The sequence below is a fragment of the Alosa pseudoharengus genome, unplaced genomic scaffold, assembly GCF_046254945.1.
Source record: "Alosa pseudoharengus isolate Yale_2024_CS ecotype anadromous, Long Island Sound unplaced genomic scaffold, YU_APseudo_1.1 YU_APseudo_1.1_scf_1, whole genome shotgun sequence".
Taxonomy (NCBI): Eukaryota; Metazoa; Chordata; class Actinopteri; order Clupeiformes; family Clupeidae; genus Alosa; species Alosa pseudoharengus.
In genome coordinates, this window is record NW_027468564.1 from 14267085 (window position 1) to 14288124 (window position 21040).

Consider the following 21040-nt stretch of genomic DNA (forward strand, 5'->3'; position numbering starts at 1 on the left):
CTCTAAGATTACAAAGGAAGTTCTGCCTCCTCTAAAATGACACAAAAACTTTTGTCAATAAATTATGTATAAATATATTTATATGGCTTCAACTGTATTAAGATCAACCTACTAACTCATATTCTATTTCAAAATTGTCGGCCGAAGTGTTCAACTTGGCTAGATAATTATGACCGCTGCACAGCGAAGCATACAGATTTAGTCTTTTTTTTTCTTTTGGATTTTTTTTTTTTGTCTTCAGACACTGAAAGACCGGGGTGCATGAAACTTGATGGGCATGTAGCCCCACAAGGATGAAATGGAACCAGTGTTTTGATCCATTGCCCCCCCGCCGGACAGGACCCCCCCGAAAGGGGGGTAGGATGGACACAGATTTCTGGGAATATCTCGAGAACCATAGGGCCTAGAAGGACCACACTTTTTTTGTATGTTGGTCCATGTCAACCCATCCCATAACCACTCATTTAATGTATAGCGCCACCTAGTTACAAATGAAAAAGCAAAAGTGAGACATTGTAATCGCAGGTATCTTTGGCTGACAGGTTCAAAAGTGCACAGAATTTGAAGTGTAGGATTATTATGAGTATGACATCCTCTGAATGCATGCCAAGTTTTGTGGAATTCCGTTCATGGGGAATTAATACATGTGTACATTTAGTGACTGTACACTAAGCATGCACATAAACACACGCATTCATGAACACACACATAAAGATACATTCACACGCATGCAGGCACATACACACACACATAAACACACACACACCTACACACACACACACGCACGCACACACAGACTCACACGCATACTCACGCACACAAGCACACACACACACACTCACATAAACACGCACACACATAAACACGCACACACACAGACACACATACAGCTGGGAAAATAAGTATTGAACACGTCAACATTTTTTTCAGTAAGTATACTTCCAGTGAGGCTATTCGCATTAAAATTTCACTGGACATTAGTATTAACTTAGGTAATCCACACATATATAAAAATCCAAACATTAATGTCTAAAGGTACAGTTATGAGTAAAAAAATTGAATGGCACAGGGGGAAAGTATTGAACACGCTAAGAAAAAGCAGTACATAAAGGCAAGGAATGGCAAGGAACAAACTGGAATCTATAAGTAGTTAGAGAAATTATCCCTCCTATCTGTGCAAATTGATATAAGCTGGGTTAGTACATACTGGTGGGCTATAAAAAGGTTTTTGTTACCAAGGTGTCACACAAGAAACATTTAATGATGGGTAAAAGCAAAGAGCTCTCCCAAGACCTTTGCAACCTTATTGTTGCAAAACATATTAATGGAACTGGTTACAGATGCACTTCAAAACTTCAGAATCATCCAGCAAGCAGTATTGGAGCCATTATCTGCAAGTGGAAGGAACTGCATCATCAATCGGCCATGCACAGGATCTCCTCACAAGATTTCTGACCAGGAAGTCAGAAGGATAGTCAGAAGTGTAGCCCAAGAGCCAAGGACCACCCGGAGAAAGCTCCAGAAAGACTTGGAAGCAGCAGGTACAATTGTTACAGAGAAAGTCATAGGTAATACATTCCACCGCCATGGCCTCTATGCACACTCACCCCGCATGACTCTATTGCTGAAGAAAAACATGTCAAAGCTCGTTGAAAGTTTGCTACACAACATTTGGACAATCCTATGAAATACTGAGAGAACGTATTTTGGTCAGGCGAGAGCAAAATTGAACTTTTCGGATGTCATACTACACACCATATTTGGAGGAGAAATGGCACTGTGCATCACCCTAAAAATACCATACCAACAGTGAGGTTTGGAGGTGGTGGCATCATGGTGTGGGCTTTTTTTCATCTCATGGTACTGGCAGACTTCATAGAGTTAAAGGAATGATGAATGGAGTCATTTTGTTTGTCCAGGAGAATCTTTACATCCACCAGGATGATGAGGATGAGACATGGCTAGACCTTCCAGCAGGACAATGATCTAAATCATTCAGCAAAAGAAGCTCTAAATTGGTTTCAGAGAAAGGAAATCAAGGCCCTGACTTCAATCCAATTGAACAGTTTTGGACGTTAAAGGAACCATATGTAAGATTGTGGCCAAAACTGGTACTGCAATCACTTTCAAAATACTGAAGAGCGGTGTATCCCCCCCTGACTCGAGGTTGCCAACCCTGATGGCGAAACACTACTGACTTCATGATTAGTAGATAGGTGGAGGGTGGCGCATCTGACCAAAACACAACATGACATGACAAAACACAACATCAACATCAGTTGAGGGCTGCAACTTCACTTTTTAAATGACAATATCCTGGCCGGACTACTGTTGTCAGTGATATAAGTATTTGAAATGAACATGATTTCTTAATGTCTAGTGAGTGACATATCAGGGCCATTTTATGATTAATTTAAATATTTTTCTTACATACAGTTCCTAACTAAAGATCAGGATAAACGAGAGAGACCCCTGGAATCTTCAATATTAAAGGACTATCTGTTTAAAAGAATGGGCCAAAATCACACCAGAATACTGTGACTGATTAGTTTCGTCATACAGGAACTGCCTTGAAGCTGGCATTACGAATAAAGGCTTTTCCACAAAGTATTTAAGAAATGTCAGCAGGCGTGTTCAATACTTTTTTTCTGTGTCATTCCACTTTATAACACATAACTCTACGTCTATGGACATAGCATATAACTTACATAACTCTAAGTCTATGGACTTTAATGTTTGGATTTTTTTATATGGGTGGATTATCTGAGTTAATACTAATTTCTGGTGAAAATTTCATGCAAATAGCCTCATTGGAAGTATACTTACTCAAAACAAATGTTGACGTGTTCAATACTTATTTTCCCCGCTGTAAAAGCATACTTATGCAGACAAGTAGGCACACGCACACACACACTCACAATCAAACATACACACACACACGCACAAACATATGAAACACACACAAACATGCAGGCAAGCAGACACACACACAAACACACACACCCACACCATTACCCCCACACACACTCACAAGTGAAAACTCACACACAGAGAAGCACAAATATATACACAAAAGCAAACACATGCACACTCATTTACAAAAGTTGCAAGAGAAGGAGATGGAGACAAATTGACAAGCGAGATTTATTTTTTTTCGGAGAGAATGTGCAGGACTGAGAGGCGGTCATATTTTGAACCTTTGCGGTACATCTAGTTAAGTAGCAATTAGTCACAACCTGACTGAGGGAGTTATGGGTCCTCAGTGAATACTCAGATTTGGCATGACACCATTTGCTCCTCTTTTGTAGGCCTGTACACCCATTAGAGAACAATGAACTTCAGCCAAACACATCCAAAATCCCAGAAAGAATCGTCCAAGTCCCTGAAAGAGGTAATCCGTATTTCTCAATTTATTTAATCGAGTGCACTGAGGCTTTCTAAGGGAATGCAAGAAATGGTTATAAACACAGCTGATTTTGTGTGATGTATGCAATTTCGCCTCACAATGATGCATGGAAATGGACCATCGCACCGAGGAGATATAGAAAATAGGCATTAAATAGAAGCAGACATACTAGACATCAGATCAGCATTGGAAGATTCTGATGTCTGAGTTGATATGCTACTCCTAAAAGTCTGTCAAATTCAGATCAGCATTGGAAGATTCTGATGTCTGAGTGGATATGCTACTCCTAAAAGTCTGTCAAACTAAACTTAAAAGTGGGAGCATTTTAAGACCTCAGTTTGTTTTGATGTTTTGATATCACTCAGATGGTGAAAGATGAAAACTCCCCCCCCTCCCTCGGAGGACAACTTTATTTTAATAAATCAAAATATATACTTTACATACACAAGCATACATTATATGTTTCAATACAGACTTTTTATATACAGTGTATTACTGTACAGTACATTATTTATATACAGTACATTAATTTGTCCTACTGTAACCATTCACCCAGTCTAAGTTGTTGATATTGAAGGTATTGAAGATATTCAACCCCATATTTCTGTGTGTGTGTGTGTTAAATGACATGAAATCGTGGTTCTCAAATAGGTGGTGAAGATGTGTGATTCCTTTTCTGTATCATGAATGTTGTGCCAGAGTGGGGTGAACCTGTTTAATTCTAGTGATGAATTTGGATGGTAATGTGTTGGCAGAAGTTGGATTTCTTGATTGACTGTGAGAGGAAGGGGAGGTCTGCAATTGGGATATTTGTGCATTGGTTTTGTTCCAATTCCAGCATTTCCATTTAACTAGGTACTGTAGGTGATTTGCCAGGAAGTAGTGATGGAAGTTTGGTGCCTCAAGCTCCCCATGTGATTTTTTATTTTGTAGTGTTGAGAGTGATATTCTGGGTTTTTTGTTTTTCCAATAAAATTGTGTTGTTAATGAATTGAGAGTGTTAAACCATTTATCTATAGAAGTGATGGGGGTCATAGAAAAAAGGTAGTTAATTTGGGGCAGGGTTTTCATTTTGACAGCAGCTATTCTTCCAAAGAGTGTGAGTGGGTGTTTAGACCAGCATTTGTATTTGTCTTCAATTTTCCTGAGGAGGGGAGTGTAGTTGAGGCTAAAAAGCTCTGACAGCCTGAGGAGGGGAGTATAGTTGAGGCTAAAAAGCTCTGACAGCCTGAGGAGTGGAGTATAGTTGAGGCTAAAAAGCTCTGACAGCCTGAGGAGGGGAGTGTAGTTGAGGCTAAAAAGCTCTGACAGCCTGAGGAGGGGAGTGTAGTTGAGGCTAAAAAGCTCTGACAGCCTGAGGGAAATATGAATCCCTAGCTACATGATGTTGCCTGTGTGAAGGTGTTGGGAGGTGTCCTGAGCTCCAGAATCCCATGCATCATCTGAGAGTGGTAGTAAAATTTACTTGTTCCAGTTGATAGTGTAATGTAAGGGAGAATCTGCTGAATATTTCTTTATATATTTTATATACAGATATATATTTTTGCTTTTTTGTGGGGTTTGTCTATCTTTTTTATTTGTTTAATTTGTTTAATTTGTTTAAAATTTATCGATTCCCTATTTTAGTTTTCGAAACTTGTGTTGGTTGGTCCAATCGATTTTCTAACGTAAAGTGACAGCCCTAGTAAATACTGATAAAAAACTGGTTTGATGAGAGCTTGATTCTATATTTCCCTGTTTACTTTTGTTTCCCAGTTTACCAGGAGAACGTGGCCACCTCAGTACATGGTGAAGACAAACAGGTCTGGACTATCCAATCTGGTCAAGTCAGTATCTACACACACTTACAGAAGGCCCACAAATACTTAGTAACTAAATAAACCACTAGCAGAGCCAGTCTATCTTTTATTAGATTATTATTAAAACATGTATTAATTTAATCTAGGGTTTCTCAAAGGGGGCAGTGTGTGTGTCAAAGGTCAAGGTCACATGTGGTTATACTTGAAATACAGCTCTGGAAAAAATGAAGAGAGCACTGCACATTTGTCTGTTGTCATCCTACAGTTGCTGAGTGACATTCAAATGAGTTGACGGTCATATTCAAATGTGAAGTGATCTCTTCATTTTCAATCGAATGGTGCCAAATTTTGGTAATTTCATGTGCATCAGGATCAGGCTGAGTGTAATGTTATGTCTGTCTCAAAAGCAAAAGTTAAGATAACTTAATGTGCACCATTTAAACCTGCATGTGTTGTGCCAGGACTGGGCATTAATTATGAATCAGAATAGTATCCCTGGTAAAAACTTAAAGCTACATTGTGTAACCTCATGTGTTAATTCTTGGGGGAAATTCTCTAGCGGGAAGATGGTATATTGCAGGGGTCTCCAACCTTTTAGGGAATAGACCTCTGAAGTTCGGCTACAAAAAAGAACCAAAACGGCCATCTTTGCCCATATAAGCAGATCCGGTTCTTAATTGAAGCTAACTACCTATGGCAAGTTTCATTGGAAGTTAGCTCTGGGGTAGCAAAAATCTAAGTGTGCCGCCTTCACGTACTGGAGATCACAATATCCACTCGAAGGCAGAGGACAAAAGTGTGTTCAGGAAAACGTCTGCATTTCAGACTTTTCCATCCCCGCGAGAGTTTAGCAGGTGCGATAATTCAAAATCCCCATGTTATTTTCCCATAGGAAAAATCGCCAGATACCGGATGTCAAAGATGGCAGCTTTTTTGTAGGCGAACTTCAGAGGTCTATGAGGGCTACCTGAAGACCCGGATTCATATGGAGGGCTACTTGTTTGAAATCATATGGAGGGCTACTCGTTTGAAATCATATGGAGGGCTACTCATTTGAAATCATATGGAGGGCTACTCGTTTGAAACAAACAGACCCTCACCCCGTAATCTCCTAAATAATAGGCCTATGTGATTTTTACTTTTAAATTATCAATATTATGTAGGCTTATACGTCTTTATATATTAAGCAACTGTATTTTCATCTGATTCTTCAATACTTTATCAATATGCAACATTACCAATATTTTTGTTCAGTTTGTTCATTTCAGAGTTTGCATGGGGGATCTAATCTATTTTTTAAAACAAAAAAAGCAATCTTTTGTGCAATTAATAATTTAGGTTACAATTTTTAGCGTTGCCCACCATTATGAATTCAGGGTTGTTTAAGTTCTGATTTCAGTGGACAATTCGGTTTTGACATTTCAATAATAATCGTCATGATTTGTGTGCACAATGTATCAGCCTTTTGTGGCCAAGTTAGAAGCACACGGCTTAACTTAGTTAAACATTATCTTACTGCATGTTAATGTTGTCTCCAGTGGTGCTCAGACGTAATGCAATGCGCAAGCATTTGAAATTCCAGTCACATACCTTGAAAATGAACTTTATTAGTTTAACAGTTGAATTGAAAACCAAATTGTCTGTAGTTTCTTTATTTCATGCAACTGCTTAACAAACTGTTTCAACAATGTTTTCTTCTACGCAAATTAAACGTGAAACCGGGATGCCGAGCTAGAGTTTAGTAGGGTGACAGCCGTAGGAAAGAAGCTTCCCCTGAACCTGCTGGTTCGGATGCGGAGAGACCTGTAGCGCCTCCCGGGGGTAGTGGGGCGAACAATCTGTGGTTGGGGTGAGAACAGTCTTTGATTATGCTGCACGCTTGCCCTGGATGGAGGGGTGTGAGGAACTGGTGATGCGTTGGGCAGTTTTCACCACCCTCTGCAGTGCTTTTCATTCGTGGGCAGAGCAGTTTCCATACCAAACTGTGACACAGTTGGTGAGGACGCTCTCGATGGTGCAGCGGTAAAAGTTCACCAGGAACTGAGACAGATGAACTTTCTTTATACTCCTCAGAAAGAAGAGATGTTGGTGAGCCTTCTTGATCAGGGTAGAGGTGTTGAGGGTTCAAGAGAGATCCTCAGAAAAGTGTACAACCAGGAACTTGAAGCTGGTGATACGAATGATAGTCCTGTTGATAAGAATGGGGGTGTGTGTGTGCTAGCTTTAGACTTTAAGAAGTCCACAATGAGCTGCTTGATCTTCTTGGTGTTGAGAGCCAGGTTGTTGTCATTTTGATGGTGCAGTGTTCCCAATGCATTGATATTATGGAATTAACAGCTATTCTATGGATTTTGAGCTTTATTCAATTTTTTAAAATACACTGCTATTATTCTGCACATAACTGTAAGTGTTTCTATTGTCAAGGTGGGACAGGGCAGAGTGAAGTGCCGTAGGGATGGCATCCTCTGTGCTCCTGTTCTGATGGTAGGCGAATTGGAAGGGGTCCAGTGAGGGTGGTAAGCAGGTCTTGAGGTGGGCCAGGACCCCCAAACCCCCCCTCCCACATTTACGTCAATTAGTGGGGGGCCCTTAATACATCTGGGCCCAGGGGCCTGAAAGTTCATAATCCGCCCATGATCAGGACTGGTGGGAGAGTGTGAGGGGCTGGTGATCTGCAGACACCACGGCCTTGATGGCCACCTCCCAATCAAAGTGGCCATAGAAGTGGTTCAGCTCATCAGACAAGCAGGTGTTGGTGACAGAGGGGGTGATGGCCTGGATGCCTTGCCACATGTGTTGGGGATCAGAATTGTTCTTGAAGTGATCCTCAATCCTTAGCTTGCTTGGCCTTTTTGATGCCCATTTTCAGGTTAGACCTGGATGAGCTATAGCCTAGTAGGTTTTATTTATGTCCATTTGGACAATGCTAGCACTCGCTAGCAAAGCTAAGTTCATGTCATGGAGCTAAAATTAGTTGATAACTGCTGTCATGTTACGGGTGAAACCTACTAGCTGTTAGCCAATCAGAATAAAGCAGCTTAACTTGTTGAAAATTAATGAGAACTGGCGCAAATCGAGCTGAGTCTTCCTACAGGCTTTCAATACCACACTAGAATGGCTTGAAACATGGTAACCAAGGCATGTTTTCCACACAAAATGTTACAGAGTCCATAAGTCCAGAGTCCAGACATTACGTAAGGGATAATGGACGACACGGTGGTCTGTTCACAGAAGTTAATGCACGGTCGAGGTTGTAAAACGGCCCCGACGCGAAGTGGAGGGCCGTTTAAACCTCGTAGTGCATTAACTTCTGTAATTAAGCGTAGAAGTAATCAAAAACATCCAAGTTTTCCCGACTTAAATACAGTTGCACGAGTAGTTGATAGAAATGCTACGGCCACGCAACATGAAACATGGCGATTTTCCAAGCGAATAAACAGGAGAACTACAATGTGTGGTGCAATAGCACTTGGGAGTACTTCGACCTAGCGTAGTAGTATTGTTAACACCTAATTGTAGATCCTATCCACCACAGAGTTTAGAATCCATGCTGGATCGACCCTCAGCCTCTCCCTCCCCTCTGAGCGAGAGAGAGGCACACACACTAGAGATGCGCTGATGGGCTATTATTTCAACCATAACTGCATAGCAAAACTTATCATCCATCAGCCATCCATCAGCACCAAAGTTTTTTGACCAATTTTCAAAACCGCACCCGCCCACCATCCGCAGAATTGTGGGAAAACTGAGGAGTCAGTGCATCACCAAACCCTATAATAGTAGTGAGCGATCATTTGGTTTTTCCGACTGTTTCTCGAACATGCTCGTAAACCCACGGAAATAAATGGCCTGGTTTTGACCTGACGTGCATGCGTCACTGATTCGACCCAAAGCGGCAACCAGCCTAGTTATGATCAAATGTCCAGATCGTGCATTTTCATGAGTTTTCGATCGTCATCTATTTCAGTTCTGTTGATGATAGAGTTCCCAAAATTGCACATAAGGTGTGTTAGAGTGTCTATTTTTGTAATAAAAAAAAAAATCTTTTGGCATTCAACGCGTTAAGGGGACCAACCCTATTGTCGACCAGGCGCGCCGCCACATTCTAGATCATCTGAATGGGTTTCACTGTGCAGGCTGGGAGATTGATTGTCAGGAGGGCATTACAGTAGTCAAATCGTGAGATGACTATTGCCTGTACCAGGAGTTGGGTATCATCTTGAGTTAAGTCCTGATTTTCCGTATGTTGTAGAGTGTGAATCGGCATGACCGGGCGACCGAGGCAACATGATTGTAGATGGTAGGTGCAACAGACAGGGAGTCAATTTTGATGTTGATGTCATGCTGTATGGTAGGTTTAGCTGGCAGTTCAGTTTTTGAGAGGTTTAGCTGGAGGTGGTGTGCCTTCATCCATGTAGATATGTGAGAGGCAATACGAGATCCGTGCCCAGACCAAGGGGTCATCAGGTAGAAAGGACATATAGAGATGTGTGTTGTCTGCATAGCAGTGGTATGAGAAACTATGCGGTTTGGATAATCTGCAAAGAGAAGGGGCCCAGCACTGAGCCCTGGGGGACCCCTACCAGAGGTAGCTGATAAGTCAAGCAGAATGAGTACTGATGACTGAGCAGTCGCCCTGGCTTCCTCTAAGGCTTCTGTTACAGACAGCAGAGCCATTTCAATAGAGTGGCCACTTTTAAACCCAGATTGATTTGGATGCAGAAGGTTGTTCTGTGAAAGGGATTCAGAGACCTGTTTTGGAGACTGCTCGTTCAATACCTTTGGATAGGAATGTTGAATGAGACAGGACGGTAGTTCTCAACTTGAGCAGTAAGTAACACTGTTACCCGTGCCCCATTGTTTACATGTGTTGAATGGAAGTCAATGGGAGCCGTAAATTTAGAGGTGATCAAAGAATTTAATAGAGATGATCAAAGAATTTCTCTGGATAGGGTTATGGCGGTGCTGGTAGGGGGACAGTTGGTAAGTCTTCTTAAAAGTCTTCTGTAATAAACTCTGGGTTTGCTAACTAGGTTGTTGGTGCTTCGTTTTATGTGTAGGGACCCTGAGGAAGCTACTGACGAGGTTTGGTGCTGTTTTGAACAATGTTACTGGTTAAAATGCTATGAAATGCTAAAAATGCTATTTTGGGAAGCGTTTGGCTTACTGCCCTTAGCTAATCCACTGTTTGCGATTTGGGGCTACAGCATATACCAGGCCAAGCTCTGTAGATAGAGATAGATAGATAGATAGATACTTTATTGATCCCCAAGGGGAAATTCTTTAGTGGTTGATCAACGAATAAACCTGTCTTCACGGCTTATTTGATGTGTTTTAATGCAGAAAAACACACTTGGGTCAATTTTCGCCGGAATTACACTTTAAAATAAGTAATGCTGACCTGCCAGTTGGTGAAACTACATTTTAATGATAATAAAATGAAGTTGTGCAGGAATCGCTTCAGCGCAAGGCAAACTTTACGCACCGACCGACAAACAGTTGTTTTGCCGATATGCTCTGCGTCTCCAACACTGTACAAAAAACTCCCTGTTGCAAAAAAAAACAGTGATGCACATCATTTGAAGAGAATTGAGGGCGGATCCACAATGCGTAACGTTAGAAATGTAGGGATGGAGAATTTTGTTCAAGTATAAGATTCCGCGGAAAAACTGTAGTGCTCTAGATAAGACAGGATATCATGTCATGGTCTTAGCACCCTCTCACGGTTAATAGCACAGATGATTTGTGCTTCTATATCAGTCGAACCTTCCTCAAAAAGAAACGGCATGTGTGACAAGTGTCAAAGCAGTGGCCTTGCGGAATGTGCACTTAAATACCTGAACCTAACCTGATAATCTGAACATAAACCTGAACAAAACCCACTACCCACTATCAGAGCCTATGTTACCATAGTGACTTACATAGCCTGACCAATTTGGAACTGACAACCCAGGTTTACTGCTTACTCTGGGTTAACATACGCTTTCTGGAATACCCCCCAGCTCTGTAGCCGTCTGTGGTTCTTAAACTTTTTGTCTGGCGACCCCACAAAAAAGTATGGCGAGGTCTGGCGACCCCACTTTCCCCAAACCCATTCTAAGTCCTTACTCAAATATTCCCCTCAAACGTTAACAACTAAATCAAGCAAAAACTAGAAAGCAAAGTCATTTGTTTTATTTACTCCATATGAACAAGAACCGAGAAAACCAAACAATCACGATTAAACAAGTGTAGGCTGCCGCCATATCAGATCAGAGCGCTATGTGCGTAGCGCGCGCACACACACACACACATGCAGCATTAGGCCTACAACGTTACATTAGGCCTAATTATATTTATGGCGATAACAATAACAGTATTTTTTTATTTCCCTTTTCTGGTTTACTATTTTTAACAATTTCAATGGGAAGAGTGGGCATGCTTCCGTGAACATAGCAAGTTAATTCTAGGAGGAATGCTGCATACGGCGACACGGAGATTTTCCTCCACGGTGCTGAGCCGACATCTGTATTTTGAGATGTCGTTTCATTTTGACAGGTTTTAAGCTCTCATTCGTCAGAACATGGCCGCAAATCACACATTGTGGGTGGTCGAGGTTATCTTTAACTTGGCAAGTGAATGCATATTTCAAAAATTCTTTCTGATAAAGCCGACGCTCCGTTTGTTCTTTTTTATTCTCACCGGCCTGTAGACTTGTCCCATCTGAGGATCATGGAGTAGACACACTGGTAGATGGCACTTCCGAGCTTTTGTTCAATTTTTTAAGCAGCCACCTGTCCATTTTGGCTAGTAGGCTACCTATGTTTTTTGTTTTGTTTCACTTAAAATAGCGGGAACAAGTTGAGTTTGCATAGTGGGGGCAGATTGTTTCTATCAGCGGACCAGTAGCCCATAGGCTGAACCCGTTGAAAGACGAAAACATTTCTCTCTCTTCTCTTAACTGCGTGTAAATAAGAAAAAGGCAGAAAAGGCCAATATTATTTTCATTTGTTTCACCTAATAATAATTTCAGACTGAATACAGAAAATAATTGGCCCATTTGGGGTCGCGACCCCTAGTTTAAGAATCACTGCACTAATTGATACTGTAGATTCAGTGTCAGAAGATTTAGTTGGTGGGAAAGCCTCACAGAATGCTCTGCTTCCCTCTCTTCAGGAAGTCGAAGTGTATGCAATGACAACTGTGCCTCGAGGATGCTGTGTCATCATCAACATTTATAAGTTCACAAATAACACAATGACCCAACGCAATGGCTCTGAGAAGGATGAAGGTGCGTGGACTGTCATGCATTTGTATTTGTAGTATTTTCAAAGATTTGCTGTTTTGTTTACATATTATTGACATCTCATAGTCATCACGTTACCTCATCATTTAAAATGTGCTAAAAACTGTTTGTGACTCATTATTATAAACAACTGATTATGTTCTTATTCCAAAGTGGCTCTGAAAGAGGTATTCACCTGGCTCGGCTTTGAGGTGCACATCTTTACAAATCTGACGGCGCAGCACATGAGGGACACACTTGAGACTTTTCGGACCAGAGAGCATAACGACTGCTTTGTCTGCTGCATACTCAGTCATGGCTCAGCTGGCATTGTGTATGGCACAGACAGTGAAGCCATGGAGGTCAGCGATCTCCTCGATCTCTTCAGAACAGTGAAATGCCCTGGCCTTGCTGGGAAACCCAAGGTCTTCTTCATTCAGGCCTGTCAAAAGGATGATGCAATAAGTAAGAGCATCAGCATTCCTGACTCAGACTTTCTCTGTTGTATGGCTACCATTCAAGGTGAGAATGCTTACAGGAATAAGATGACAGGGACTTTCTTCATGCAGTCCATCTGCCATCAACTCCGAGAACACTGTCCCAGGTGAGTGACATGGTAGTTTTGACTAGTTTGACTAGTTGTGTGTGGTGGTGTGGTGACGGCCGGATTAACCATTATACTGGGCACTTGCCCAGGGGCAGTGAATTATGTTCAATCACATTACAAACGCAGGCCTCACTTCCCTAATCATATGCAGATTTGTGCAACCCGTTCGATCAAAATATTAAATCACGTCAAAAACGGTGTCTGTAGCTGCCTGCTGTCATCAGCTCTACACTGACATGGCTACTGATATCACATCTAAACATTTAATATTCATTGTCGAGATGTCATTTTAGCTAACATGCTTAGTGAGTTCTCGAACGCATTTAACAAGTTAGTCCACACTTCAACAAACATGAAATCTACCTCTGTCTGAACGTTTTAGAGGTGGTAGACACAGTAAATTAAGTAATTTTGAGTGTAGCGCAGTAAGCACGCGCATAATTTAGTGGTTTTACGCGTAGAGTGAGCGTTTTGTGTTTGTTAATGCCTAGTATAGATTACAATCTAATGCAGACAAGGTTTACATGCTATGAATATGACACACATTTTGACCAGAGACTAAGCTAAAGGTGAAGATATATATTACTGGATCAGCAGGTAAGACGGGAGAGTGCCTTTCGCATGACCAGACTCACTAACCCCACAACCTGTAGGTTACAGCAGCTTTGAGAACCACTGATGGGCTTGCTGATGGGAAAGACTTTGTTGTAGTTTCTAGATGATGGCCTACACAAACTTGTCTGTTTTCAGATTAAAATTTCTGTCAAAATTGCGTGAAAAACGTCCAATTAGCTGCCAGAATTCAAACAATTTCCTCGGGGAGGAACCCCCGACTTTATGTAGCCTACAATCGCATCCATTACCAAATTTCAACTTGTAGGCTATTTGATCAATGTTAAGCCTTTAGCCTATGTTTCCAGTTTTCAAACTTTTTCGAAAAAAAAAAATTCTGTAAAAAAAACACCAAAACATATGTATCTGTAGCCTGTTAGATTAAGGGTTTATGCACTGTAAAAAATGTCCTTTATGAGAGAGCTTGTAGGCTACTATTTGCCTGTGTGCGTGCGTGTGGGGAGGGGGGGGGGGCATTCCGATTTTGTACCCAGGGCCCATGGTCATGATAATCCGGCCATGTGTGGTGAGCGTTCTGGCACATAATGGCTGCCGTGCATCACCCAGGAGGATTCTATATATAGGTGGTAGTTAGTGAGGTTACCCCCTCACTTTAATAACCACTTTGGGAGCCTTGATAAGGGCAAGTTGTTGTTGTTGCCATTGTTGCACAGACTATGAATAAAAGGTATCCACTTGGACTATTTCCAGGGGTGAAGATGTTGTCAGAATCCTTACACGTGTCAAGAGAGAAGTTTCATCTACAGGAATGGTTAGAGGACCTCCAACATGTCCAGCACGATTCAATTGAATTAAAGACTTTGTACACTCACACTGTTCTGACTTTCATAAAAATACTGCCAAGGGAAATGGTGGTATAACTTTGAAATGAAAATCTATGATTTAATCTAATTATTCAAAGCTAATACATGTCATCTCTCCAAGTTCTTACTTTACAATCTGAGAGAGATTTTTGTATTTTCTGTGTTATACTTAAAAAAAGTGTTTTGCAGCTTCTTCAGCACTTCAGTCTACAAATATGATGAGTGTGGATGAAATGAAATGAAAAGTGTTTTTCTTAGCAGGTCCAGATGCATCAGAAGACCCAGATTCCAGAACAGAGGGACACCCTGACTAAGATGCTCGTTTTCCATGTGCCAGAAGGACACCCTGATTAAGATGCTCGTATTCCCCACACACACACATTTTTTTTTTTATTTAGCCTTACTCTTGTGTCAAATATCCTTATTGTATTTTGACATATTCATTCACACTCTAGCTTTAGTCAAAAGACAACTCAAGGTAGTAGGAGGGCTGCTCGATTATGGCAAAAATTATAAGCACAATTATTTTGGTCAAAATTGTAATCACAATTATTGATTATTCATGATTATGCATGGTTATTCAAAAATATCACTCATAGGCTATAATAAGGAAAATAAGGGAAACAAGTGAAGTTAAAAAAAATGTATAACTTAAATAAATCTGAAATTCTACTTTTCCTACATCTTTTCATTAGATTCATAATCATTTCTTGGGTCTCTGCTTCAGCTGGCAAAGCAGCACTGGTTGAAACCACTGGTTGATAGCTGGATAGCTAATATACAAGTAAATCACGCTGGTCGGAGTGTTTAGTTTCCTACATGTTTTCTAAGTATGCAAAGTGCCTATCATAATGCTATGATGTACTGCATTTTATCTTTGAACTGAATGATTAAAGGATTTCATATTGAGTGATATACTAGTGTAACCTATGTAATTTACATTTTTTAATTGTAATGCAAACTTACTTAAAATGAGAAACAGTAACTACCTTTATAAGAATTAGATCTGGATTCATGATGTGTCCTGTGTGTAGATGACATTCAAGATGTATGCAATTCTATCTAGTTTTTGTTTCTTTTTATATTTTATTTTATTTCCATTGTAACCAGCACTCTGTAAAATGTCTTGGACTTGATTTGACTCCATTGTATTCAACACTGTTACATGACTGGACTTGACTCTGAACAATGTGGAGGAGGCACACTCCAGGCACACTCAGGTGTGAGAAATCACTGCAGGTTTATTCACGATACCGGGAGCAGTTCACTAGCAACAGCACATTCCAGTAACACTACTCAAAGTTTGCTAGGGCGAGGCCCCATCTTATACATGCTAGTTACATTGTGGTAATACAAATCACATGAGTACAATGTTCTTTTACAAAACTCCTCTGACTTATGGATTTTAAGTAGCCAATGGTAAAGGTTTCCTCCTTTAAAAGGCAACTTTTCCCGTAGTTTGGGGCTTCGACTTCTTTTACTTCATCTTTACTTTGTCTTAACTTTCATTTCTTCATTTCTTTCATCCCATCTATCCCCCCGACCCTTTTGGTACTTTTTTCCTTCTGGTTCCTTTTTTGTTTGTTTCGCCTCATCTCATTCTCGACGAGCTACCTGTAATCGCTGTCCACGGAGAAGTCTCAGCACGCCTGCGCAAAAGCAGACATTCAAACTCTGGGGCCTGGAGAAGCCAAGGATCCTCGCAAGATCGTACAGCGTGACATATACTTATTATATTCTATTTTCAATAACCATATGCTCTGGTGTTCTGATTCCCATTTAGGCAAGGGTATTTCTGTGTTTAAAAGCTGGTGTTTGTGTAACAAAGGCATAATTTAGTGTGAATAAAGTTTTGTCTCTTTAGTGAACTTCCCCAAATTTCTTTTGTAATATATGTTCATCTTTTAATGGTTCCGTTAATGGTTTTGCTATTGTTTCCGATGGGGCATTTATTGGTGTAACACACCTGCAGACTTTCTCACGTTTTGGAAGTCTGGAAAGGGGTAAGCTCCTAGATAGCAAAATTTGACCGGCCCACCTCTGGCCCACTACCTTGCCTCAGGGTTTTGTGAGTGTTGGCCCAGTTCTGGCTGGGCCTCCGGCCCAACAATGGCCCAGTCACTGATAACTGACACAAATAATTTCCTCTGGCCCAGATGTGGCCCACACACTGTGAAATGACTCTCATTGTTTCTGTTGGCCCAGGTCTGGCCCACACACTGTGAAATGACTCTTATTGTTTCTGTTGGCCCAGGTCTGGCCCACACACTATATAACTGAGTGTTGGCTGGGCCTCTGGGCCTGTACTGGCCCACACACTATAAAACTGATCTGACTGAGTGTTGGCTGGGCCTCTGGGCCTGTACTGGCCCACGCACTATAAAACTGATCTGACTGAGTGTTGGCTGAGTGTCGGCTGGGCCTCTGGGCCTGTACTGGCCCACGCACTATAAAACTGGTCTGACTGAGTGTTGGCTGAATGTCGGCTGGGTCCCCGGCCACATGTGGCCCATTAACTACCAAAAGTACTTGAAAATAAACACAAATCCAGAACTAGTAATTAAAAACACAAGCTACTTTTATTAACAAGTTTGACAAACACAACCTTGCAAATAAAACAAACATTTAAAAAGTATACAAGCTTTTACATATATACACTTTAGAAATTAAACCAGTTAAAATATACAAGCTACTTTTATCTACAACAATCGACATCTTTCATATACAAAAACACAAACAATTTAAAATTTTAAAACTGTATAATGATTCAAAGAAATAAATTATTCTAAATTAACATTAAACATTTACAGAAATATTCTGTCTCTCTCCCTCACTCACTCACTCTAAAAGAGTAATTCCATTGTCAGTAGTTATAGTTACTAGTTGGTAACAACTAGTGAGCTGCTTCACTGCCACACATGCAAACTAGTGAGACTTCAATTGTTTCACTAGTTAACTAGTGGGCAAAAACGGTCAGTTTGTTTCTCTTTTTAGGTGTAACTAGTTAACTAGTAAACAAAATATACATGCCACTAGTTAACTAGTAAGGCCTACAACACCCTCACTAGTAAACTAGAGGGGTTTTTTGCCTTTACATGTTAACAAGTGACCATTTTGGCATCTCACTAGTTAACTAGTGGGGCTGAAATAGCCTTCACTAGTTAACTAGTGGGCATTTTGGAGCACACTAGTAAACTAGTGACACTTTTTGCACCTCACTAGTTAACTAGTCGAATGGAAATTGCCATCACTAGTTTACTAGTGGGTGTTTTGGTGCACACTAGTAAACTAGTGACACTTTTCAGACCTCACTAGTTAACTAGTGGCCATTTGTGTCTTCACTAGTTAACTAGTGAGCAGCACCAGCATGTTAACTTGTGTGCCACATGCAAATGTTGTGGGTGAGATTTTGTGAAATTCTGTGCTGTGATTGGTTGTCATGTTCTATTTGGACATAGGGAGCCAATAGAAAGCCTCAATTTCCAGAGTTCTCCGCCTCCTAATTTTAATTCTGCGCCACTAGCTGACTAGTGTGAATTTAGGCTTCAACTAGTTTACTAGTATAGATTTATGACCTCACTAGTTAACTAGTTTGGACAAAGGATGCATCAACTAGTTAACTAGTGAGCCTGCTGCCATCACCTAGCTAGCTAGTAAGCCATTTATGGTTCACTAGTTAACTAGTGACATTGACCTACTCCAACTACTTAACTAGTGAGGAGTTTTGCCTTCACTAGAAAACATGTGCACATTTTTGGCTGTCACTAGTTAACTAGTGAGACCCAAAAGCCTTCAACTAGCTGACTGGTATGCATTTTGGCCTTTACTAGTTAACTAGTGGACATTTCTGGCTCTCACTAGTTAACTAGTGAAGCTAATATGTGTTCACTAGTCAACTAGTGGGCATTTATGCTGTCACTAGTTAACTAGTGTGCACAAACATGGCTCACTAGTTAACTAGTTAACAAAAATGGCTTGCATGTTGGCCTGATATCAAGATATCAGAATAAATGCTCAAGCGGCTGGCCAAATTACATAGAAGTTAACAAGTGGGAATTTGACATTCAGTAGTCAGCTAGTAAACATTTTTGTACCTTACTAGTTGACTAGTAAAATATAGAAGTATTTAAACTAGTTAACTAGTGCACATTTCAGTGTCCAATAGTTAACTAATGAACATGCTGAGCATTACTAGTTAACTAGTAAGATATGAAACATATGAACTAGTTAACTAGAGAGAATTTGGGCCTTACTAGTTAACTAGTGAGCATTTTGGCTGTCACTAGTTAACTAGTTCACACAGAAATAGCTCACTAGTTAACTAGTGGACAGAAATGGCTTGCATGTACATGACAATTATGCCTGATATCAAGATATCTGAATAAATGCTCAATCGGCCTGCCATACACTCCCGATCCGGGTCACGGCACCAATGTAACCTGCGTTGTGTTGAACCTGCGCGATTCAGCCCTGCACACGCCCGGACTCGAACCCGCGAACAGCAGCACCTCGGATCGGGAGGCGAGCGCGCTAACAATTGAGCCAATAGCCCAGGCTACTGGCTCGCATGCCAGCAGCACTCTTGAGGCGTCGGGTACTGAGGTTTACCTGAAACTCCGCCGACAGTGGCAGCACTCAGCCAGGATTGGGCCGACTGTGTTTACTGTGGTTCAGCCGACTCGGACCTCAGCCGACACTGCCAGCACTCAGCCAGAATCGGGCCGACTATGCTTGCTATCTGGGCTGGCTTTGTAAATCCTGCGAAGTTGAAATGCTTTAAAACTGTGTATTTCTTATTTTACTTAAGATATTATCCTTTTATATGATGTAAGAATGTTCTGTGACACCTCCGTTATTTTTTATTAGATTGAATATGCAAATTAGCGTCGTAAATTCATTTGAAGAAAACCGATTGTTATCTGAGTAGCCTTTTGACTGGGTGCTAACGGGTGCATTACTTTGTAGGATGCCAGAACTCTTTTCGTCTGCATGACGTCCATTGATTGCCCTGTCTGTTGTCTTCCAGGTATGTTTGCCTTAGAAAATGTAAAAAACCAAGATTTGTCATGTCTCTTATTACTGTACTGTTTATTTCATGTTTTGTATATTGTAACCTATACTATACGATCAAGTGCATTGCTATTACTATTGTAGGCTGTTTATTTCACACTGGATCATCTTGGAACAAAATGTACTGAATAGTATATAGCTTACATTATGTAGCTTACAGTATATGTATGTATTTTTATTTGTTTCTCACGTTTTGGAAGTCTGGAAAGGGGATGCCAGAACTCTTTTCGTCTGCATGGCATCCGTTGATTGCCCTCTCTGTTGTCTTTCAGACCAGGAATAAATGCTGACAAATCAACTCTTCGCCTCCTCTACATCACTTCTAGCCATAGAAAGACTTTTTAGTTATTAATCATGTAACTGACTGGTTAAAGTCGGTTACATAAACTGGTGCCGTGACCTTTCAAGGATTCAACTGGCAGCAAACGCCGATCGCCGGGGTCAAGCTGTCTGCGTGGTGAAGGTATTGTGTTCGAAGACCAGTGATACTTCATCATCCACACCGACTGCAACTGTTTTGGTTTTAAATACTAAGGTGTACACATTGTATAATTTAATTTAATTTTTCTTTTAAAGAACGTAAAAGTAAGAGACTGCAAAGTCATAATATTAAGTTCATATTTAGTTATTCAGTTCACATTATGGCTAGAGGTATGTCTGGACAGGATTATTTTGATTATGCAACACCATTTGCTGGGAGAGGTAGGGGCAGAGGCCTATATATTGACACAGGAGAAGAAGTTAAAAAGTTATGTTTTACGAACACTTTGGGCGGGGGCAGGTCGCATGGCTACACACACTGTAGGATTCACATCTTTCGCACAGACACCACCTCCACTCATCAGTGATAGTGGTAGGGACACACAGGTGAAGGTAGGCCATGTATTTACGTCCCCTTTAGGGCCAAAAATTTCCAGACCCATTGTATCTACCAATAGCAATGACCCCACAGCTGAACTCCGTGACCTAATTACTGTATTGGGAAACCAAATAGGAGATTCAATAGCCAGTCGGCTGTTTGCCACTCCTCAGTCTGTTTCACCATCTAGTAATGCAGTATCCCCAGTGTTAGGAGACAGACATGATCATACCAGTAGCACACTTGATCACACCAAAGTTAATGTGATTGTCAAGCCCAATGTTCGTGAGCCCGCTGTGTTCAGAGGAGAGGAATCTGACAAGTGCACAGTGCAAGAATGGATGGAGGTGTATTTAAGAAAGAAGAAAGTGGGGTTAAAGAGTGTCTCTACCCCTGATGAGACAGTCCAGCCAGAAATGATTTATGATATCCTGAGGCAGTATTTCAGTGAAAGTCCTGTATCATGCTTACCGTTGGCGGATTTCTATGCCACTCAACCCAGTGTGGGTGACTATTGGGTGCGTTTGAACACAACGGCTGAGCAGGCAGATCGTCATCTGAAAAAGCAGGGTAGAAAGTTAGAGAACATAAGTGCAGAG

The 21040-nt window shown here is 41.0% G+C and overlaps 1 protein-coding gene across 12 annotated transcripts in view; it reads left to right on the forward strand.

The window, feature by feature from the left end:
- The window catches only part of LOC143121611 (uncharacterized), a 37343-nt gene extending 20963 nt beyond the window's left edge, over positions 1-16380 (forward strand). For 8 of the 12 annotated variants that reach the window (XM_076282057.1, XM_076282065.1, XM_076282109.1 and 5 more), the window contains 6 exons: positions 3309-3391; positions 5162-5232; positions 12361-12475; positions 12644-13073; positions 14400-14460; positions 14771-16380. In XM_076282057.1, the coding sequence (XP_076138172.1) occupies positions 3309-3391; positions 5162-5232; positions 12361-12475; positions 12644-13073; positions 14400-14460; positions 14771-14866 (856 nt within the window). In that variant the 3' untranslated portion in view covers positions 14867-16380. The remainder of the gene's footprint in view (positions 1-3308; positions 3392-5161; positions 5233-12360; positions 12476-12643; positions 13074-14399; positions 14461-14770) is intronic. The other 4 variants (XM_076282075.1, XM_076282084.1, XM_076282094.1 and 1 more) reach the window with 4 other exon arrangements.
- Positions 16381-21040: the final 4660 nt, after the last annotated feature.